The sequence below is a fragment of the Mytilus edulis genome, chromosome 6 (genome assembly GCF_963676685.1).
Source record: "Mytilus edulis chromosome 6, xbMytEdul2.2, whole genome shotgun sequence".
In the NCBI taxonomy this organism is placed as follows: domain Eukaryota; kingdom Metazoa; phylum Mollusca; class Bivalvia; order Mytilida; family Mytilidae; genus Mytilus; species Mytilus edulis.
The window spans coordinates 80,521,116-80,529,119 of NC_092349.1; the positions used below are offsets into that span (position 1 = coordinate 80,521,116).

Here is an 8,004-nt window from a genome sequence, read left to right on the forward strand (position 1 = left end):
AGACAGTTGATCTAATTCTGTTTTCTAGTCAGTCTGAACTCTGTTCTCTAGTCAGTCTGATTCTGTTTTCTAGTCAGTCGATCTAATTCTGTTCTCTAGTCAGTCTGATTCTGTTCTCTAGTCAGTCTGCAGTCTGATTCTGTTTTCTAGTCAGTCTGATTCTGTTTTCTAGTCAGTCTGAATTCTGTTCTCTAGTCAGTCTGATTCTGTTTTCTAGTCAGTCTGATTCTGTTTTCTATTCTGTTGGAATTCTGTTTTCTAGTCAGTCTGATTCTGTTTTCTAGTCAGTCTGATTCTGTTTTCTAGTCAGTCTGAATTCTGTTCTCTAGTCAGGCTGAATTCTGTTCTCTAGTCAGTCTGATTCTGTTTTCTAGTCAGTCGATCTAATTCTGTTTTCTAGTCAGTCTGATTCTGTTTTCTAGTCAGTCTGAAATTTGTTTTCTATTCTGTTGGAATTCTGTTCATACTTTGTACATGTTTTTGCATTTGGTCTCTTGTTTTGTACGTTAAATATATAAAAAATTAAAAGTTGTAAGACCACTTTGAGACAGTGCTTTCAATATTATACTTTTATTGTTGAATAATAGATGTTTGTAAACTAGTAAAGCACAAGGTAACAGACAATGTTTTTGTTAGTATGGTTAAAATGTCTATTTATTTTTATATAATTTACTAATATTGAAAAGGACAGCGACATCATGTGACTCTTTCAACCAAAATATTGACATTCTTATGTCAGCCTTTAAATCAACTGGATGGGAATAACAATACATAAAATTATATATTAATATTCAATATATGTTCACTTTATGTGTTATTACGATGTTATATTTCAAGTTGATTGTATAAAAATCTTCTTCTTAAGAGAGAATGATTTATTGTATTATGTATCTTTATCATGAGAACGCATTTTGAAGTATTTATTTGTCAAAACATTTTCTATAGGTAAAGAGAGAAAGACATAATATGTTTTTCCAACAGTAAAATACAAAAAAAAAACAAATGTTAGCATTGTTTGACTGCCTTTCTTGGTACTAATGGGTTTCATCAGACAGGCAAAACACTGATGGGGGGTTTATTTTTTTCAAGTTGATTGCATAAAAATCTTCTTCTTAAGAGAGAATGATTTATTGTATTATGTATCTTTATCATGAGAACGCATTTTGAAGTATTTATTTGTCAAAACATTTTCTATAGGTAAAGAGAGAAAGACATAATATGTTTTTCCAACAGTAAAATACAAAAAAAAAACAAATGTTAGCATTGTTTGACTGCCTTTCTTGGTACTAATGGGTTTCATCAGACAGGCAAAACACTGATGGGGGGTTTATTTTTTTTAGTTAAATTTCACTATTTTCTTTTTTCATTCTAATCTGCCTTGGTCTCAAATATACGAGAGGAAAGGGGAGGGGGGGGGGGGGATTTTTGGCCATTTGTTTTTATCTTGTTCATTAAATTAACACCAAAATAAAACTTTTAAAATATCGTATGAATCGATAATTAAAATAAATAATGACAAATTTCTATTATCTATTAAACGTGCACCTGCACTTTAAGGAATACCAGTGTTAAAATTGGGACAACAGACATACATGTATTTAGATGGTTGTATAAAAGATATATAAATCATATCTAGTGTTATGTTATGGTATAAAACAATATAAGATCAATGATTAGGTCATCATGTTACAGGTAATTAAAGGTAAGTTACAGGTAATTACAGGTATGTTACAAAGGTAAAGTATATTCTCTGATTGATATCTCATGTTAATTATATCAACTCCTTTGTAAAGACTGTACATTAGAACTGAAATATATGTTACATCTCTTTTAACTTCCTTAAAAATATTTTTTTGTAATTTATTTTTATTTCATCTGAAAATACACCAAGTATAAAAAATATACTGAACCACAAAATCTGACAATTTGGAATACATAATGTGAATTAGTCTGATTATCATTAATAAAATTCTGATTAACTAGTAAATAAAGTTCCATTAAATCCAGATTGCTCACTTAAAAAACAAACTTGTATTTCTTTTTTTAAAGAAGCAATGAAAGGTAAAAAAATGGTTCAAAAGGTAAAAAGAAATTCCAAATTTTCCTCACTAACATAATGAGTAGATATGTATCAACTACCAAATTTTCTCTGAGTTTATTTAGTTATATAAATTCAACATTAGATTATCAGCATTGAAGGAGATGAAGGACAAATGCTTATGTTGGAGATTGGAGAACTGCCTGAAGCCCTACCCTCCCCTTGATACTATATAAAGTTTAATCTATGTCTGCACTTTTTTTCTGTCCCTCAAATTCAATTCGACATTTACTTATTCCTTAATTATTATTAACTAATCTTATATGTATATATATTACCAACTTGGAATTTAAATAAATAATGTGCATAAGTTTCTATCAACAGCATGTTTACTACATACCTTTTCCAAAAAGGTTTTTTTTTTTTTTGCTTTTCAATAGGATATAATCAATATCAAGCTGTAAAATCTATAAGAAAGTTTTACAGGAAACCCCCTTTTGTCCCAGACATACATGTACTTTTAAACTTTTCTTACCTATCAGTGTTTTCTAAATGAATAAAGTAAACAGACTTCACTATGTTGTTATATCCATCGCTCATGATCAACATAATTCAGGTTTTTATACTTCAAAATATTCCTGATATTTATATTCCAAAAGATCGGTGCATCATTGATTTTTGCACTTTATAGGGAATACCACAAGACAAAATATTGTATTCCTGCATACGGCTGTTATCCACTTGGAAACGTTGAAAATTTAAATGCACACGAATAAATACACTCTTCGAATGTGTCTTCTTTGAAGGATTTAATGAGTCAATCATATATATCTCTTTATGTTCAAATAATAATAACTAGTTAGAGCGACAGACCATTTTCTAATATATACTCCAAATATCCATGTTAAACTAACAATTTATACTTTCAATTTAAAATCGTGCCAGCGTATACTTGTAACAACATAATTTTACAATAATAAATGTTCACAATTTCAAATACAGGTAAAAAAAAATCTGACATTTTAAGAATAAATTAAAACGTAAACTTTTACATTCCTGCATCATCCACTGAATCTGAATATATATACTACTTTTTTCATCACTACGAATGAATACTGATAGCTGGCACACTTACAAATCCCACAATTAGTAGGTATTTAATCCAACATGCATTATGGAAATACTGATAATGGTATAAAAAAAAATCTAAAATATGACGGTGCTGTCAACCATATCATTCAGAGAGAATCGTTTATGTAATAAGAAAATCATTCATGTTGAATTGAATTTTATAGATTTGTTCAATATTTTTTTTTATCTTGCACTTTATAATAGTTCAAATATTTTAAAAGCTTTAAAAAACATTTAAAGATAAGATTAAATAATGCATGCCTTTTATGCATATAAACATTAAAATAGGATCTGCAGGATTTAATCTCTATAGCTTTTATTGGTTTCTTTTTAAACTTCAAATTTTCTACATATTTGTGCAATTCATTGTTGATCGATTTGTGTTTGCTTAATGTCCTGTGGCAAATATTTCGTGCATAATCAGGACAAGATGAAGCTGATATTTATAGATGGTTGGTTATCTCAACAAGATTGATTTTCTCGCTTGAGCCAGAATGACAAAAGTGAGAAAAGCAATGATAATCTGTTTATCGCTATTTTACCTATGACGCCATTGTTAATTTCATTGACAATCAGCACATGCACCCTTAGTTTCGAGCCATAACTTTTCATATCACTTGACTCGGCTGAGAAAGGAAATTATCGCTTTTTGTGCAATTTTCCTTTAATACTTTATTGTGATAATTTTTCATATCATGCTACTCGCTTGAGGTGGAAAATTATCGCTAGAAAATAAGGAGGCATGTGGCGTTGCTATTGAAACTAACATGATATTGACTATGTCGTCATAGGTAAAATAGCAATAAACAGATTATCATCTCAACTCGATTGCTATTCTCGCTTTCGCCCTACTGGCAACAATCTTGTTGAGATGATCAACGATAATTATAGATTAGTGTTGACCATCTCAATGAGATTGGTTTTCTTGCTTGAGCTGGTTCAGCAAAAGCAAGAAAAGCAATCGAGTTGAGATGACCAATGATAATCAGTTTATCGTTATTTTACCTATGATGACGTCAATTTCATGTCTATTTCATTAGCAACGCCATGTGCCTTCTTAGTTTCTAGCGATAATTATCCATCTCAAGCAAGTAGCATGATTTGAAAAATTATCATATGTTGTGCTGTAACACCACGGTCAGGGGAGGGTTGGGTCCCCATATTAAACAGGTTTAACCTCCTACATTCTGTATGTGCCTGTTCTGAGTCAGTGGTTTTCATTTGTTACTTTAAATTATATTTATTTTGTTCATAGTTTTGTACATAATTCAAGCTGTTAATTTTCTTGTTTGAATTGTTTTACATATCATCTTGTCAGGGCAAGCTTATAGCTTGATATACCAAATGACTTTGAATCATTGTTGAAGGTTGTACAGCGACCTATGAAAATGGAACATTATATATCATTTCCCTTAATCCCTCAGCAACAAGTCACAAAATCTGATAAAAAAAATTTAATCAAATATTGTGACGGAAGGTAATAATGCAATCAATACAAAAGTTGTAATATTATGCATTCAATTACTGTTCTGTGATGTAAACACTTGGTTTGTTAAGCTGGGGATTTAAAAACTACGATACTAGAAATTTTATTTTATTTATTGTGATGCAGTGAGGTATATAAGACAAACACCCAATATTTATTTGAAGGAGAGATCAAAACGTTTCTGAACTTATTTCTAAACTGTGTCACACTTTTGAAGGTTTTTCTTTTCACAATGATATGAGTAAACAAGTTGACTTTTTCTTTCTTTAAAACAACTTAACACAACTCTGTGTATCAATTTATTTTTTATAACACCAATTCCCTTTTACACAATTTATTGATCCCTTAAAGTAAACATTACTGATTAGAAAATTTAGGTTGCCCATGGTAAAGATCTATAATATAATATGACCAATGAGCAAAGGGGAACTTCCTTCCAAATATAGCAAACTGATGGACTTAAAAAATAAAGTTCTTATAAACTATAGAATGTTTACAAAATCATCTATTGATACATGTGATAATACATGTAGAAAACATTCTACATGTGCATATCAAAATCAAAGTGTATTTATTTCACTTGAAACATGCCTGTAATATCTGCAGTTTATAGTACTTAAAAAATTTTATGTGGATTTCCTTTAACAAAAAGATAAGATATATCAATTCATGTAACAAATTCCCTGCATGTACTTGGGGAAAAAAGGAAAATAATGAAATCTATTGAAGATAAAAATGTCAGATTGACAAATAAGTTTTATTTTTTAAATTTTGTTAAAGAATAATGGTAATACAGGAAACTATAATAAGCTTTCCTTTGATTTCACATTTCTTTTAAAACTTATATCATATGATCATTTGTTGACTATTTACACTTCAAACCAAGTAATTACATAATAGTCTAATTAGTCACCACTTTTATTTGAATCAGTCTTCCTTGAAATTAAACTTCAAATGAACATCTGCACTATGAACAATAAAATAAGTTTTAAAATGACTAAATTATAATAATCATTTACACAAACAAAATGGACATGTCCTAAGGAAATTCTATTTCAAACTGTCCTTGGGTATAAGGAAATTTCATCAACTCTCTTTCAGTCATATATATGTCAAGGTATTTCATTGACCCAAATTACAATGAAATTTATAATTAAATGCAAATATTCAACCTTATTACAAAATGTATATGTAGTTTGCATATTCCTAATGCTTCATTATTTTATAGGTACATATATATGATTAATTAAAATTTTAAATGTGGAATGTTGTATGTTTTTTGCTATGGTCATGATGGAATTTATTTTTAGATTCCCTTTGTTGCCTTCTGCTTCTAATTAATGTTTTGGATTATGCACCTTAAGCAATGTCATCAATATATCATAAAGTTTGGAACTGGCTTCACTGCCTGACATGACATTCACACAATGGAACCATGTCGTGTAACATTAATTTCAAATTTATAAAGCTATCCTCATGATCCTAGTATACTTCAGTTACAATGGTAAATATATATACATATTCTATGTCTCAATAAAACGTACTTTAAACCAGCAAAGACACATTTCTAAACCAAGCAAGTTGTCTCCCATTACTGTAAATTCAGAAATTATCGAGATATTTTTATTATTGCAAAAAATGTGACATGGTTATAATTACAATAATTTAAACTCGCATTTAAAATTTTATATAAATTAAACACCATTTTTCTCAATATCGCAAAAATTTAAATCGCATTTTAGTCTAAAATGACAAAATTGCAATAATAAATGCACGCAATAATTTCTGATTTTACAGTACTTTAACACAACTTTATCAAAAGTGACAGTAGTATAAATAATCAATACATAATCCCTTCAAGTATCTTACATTTCAAAATTTATAAGCCAATATATAAATATAGTTCATACATGTATACAAATTTTAACATACATGTATAATAGATAAAATCTATGATTTACAATTTAATGAGTCAAACATGTGCAGTTAAATCTAATTCGGCTTATTAACTGAGAATTTTACATGACAAATCTACCATGTGTAAAGTACAAATTGTCATAGATAAACAGTTGACAAATTTTATTTTAGAAATGTGCATGTAAATATAGCTCAAATATTGTTGAGTAAAATCAAATCTGAACTGAAAATAGGATTTTTTATTGTTATCCTTTTTTAGGATATTTGATTGATTTTTCTTGGGCATCAAAAGTTTACACCCTATCATTTTTTGGTCCCATATGAATTTTCATAAAAAGTTTAATTATGATTCTAACACTGTATTATATATTATGTGAAAGCTAGTATACATTTTTGTACATGTACAGTTAATATTAGAACTTTTAATTAATTAATTGACCCAATAACCATGATTACAGAACCTTTCAATTATTTTTTTATAAATTCAATTGCAATTACTTTTTGTTACTTGTATAATAATACTCTTAAGAGTGTACTGGTATTTAAATTCTAAAATTCAAATGCCATGTAGAATAACAACAACTGTTACTGATGACAGGTAACCAGTAATGATGAAACCTAATACCAAATGTCAATGTTTAGCAGCATAACAAAGGTAACACTGACATGTCTGATGAACCTCAATACCAAATAATGATTGTTAGGTGAAATTATCACAAATGTATTACTGGCAAGGGTAGTTTTGTCCTAATATTTGCATCTTGGAACAATTAAACTGGTCTAAACTTACAGTACAAAATGTATGTCAGAAACCTTTAATTTAAACAGACTTTATGTACACATAATTTCTAAAGTTTTGTATGATTAAAACAAACTGTACATACCTTCTGGATCTGTTAGGAGATTTCAGATTAGATCCTTCTTCAGTATCTACATCTTCCTAAAAGTATACATCATGTTGTAGTATTTTTTACAAATCTGACCAATCTCAAACCTGATGTAAATATTCTTTTATTTTTTTATTACCTGATGTAAATATTTTTTATTTTTTTATTACCTGATGTAAATAATCTTTAATTTAATTTTTTTTAAGGGCCGGGGATGCTCATCACTAATGAAGATAAAACAATGTAAACTAGAGACATCCTTAGAGTACATGCCTGAATATTCGAAAAATTGAGATACTTAAATTTTTTACACAAACATAGTTTTGTGTGTGGTCTGCTGTTGTGAAATTAATAAGTTGGCACAGATAAAATTAATAAGTTGGCACAGATAAAATTTACTTTATGTACATGTAATTTTGATAGTAAAATATGCAAAACATTCAGACAATAAACTATGACTAAAGGTGCAGGCCCCAAATCATCTTCATGAAAATAAGTTATGTTGTTTATTTTGCCTTATTATATATAATATGTGATAAAAGTGT

The 8,004-nt window shown here is 28.6% G+C and overlaps 1 protein-coding gene across 6 annotated transcripts in view; it reads right to left on the reverse strand.

Annotated features, from left to right (window-relative positions):
• Window positions 1–8,004, reverse strand: part of LOC139528617 (protein phosphatase Slingshot homolog 2-like) — a 46,397-nt gene that overhangs the window by 36,813 nt on the left and 1,580 nt on the right. For 4 of the 6 annotated variants that reach the window (XM_071324655.1, XM_071324660.1, XM_071324659.1 and 1 more), the window contains exon 2: window positions 7,457–7,512. In XM_071324655.1, coding sequence (XP_071180756.1) covers window positions 7,457–7,512 — 56 coding nt within the window. Of the gene's footprint in view, window positions 1–2,573; window positions 3,216–7,456; window positions 7,513–8,004 lie in introns of those variants that run through there. The other 2 variants (XM_071324658.1, XM_071324657.1) reach the window with 2 other exon arrangements.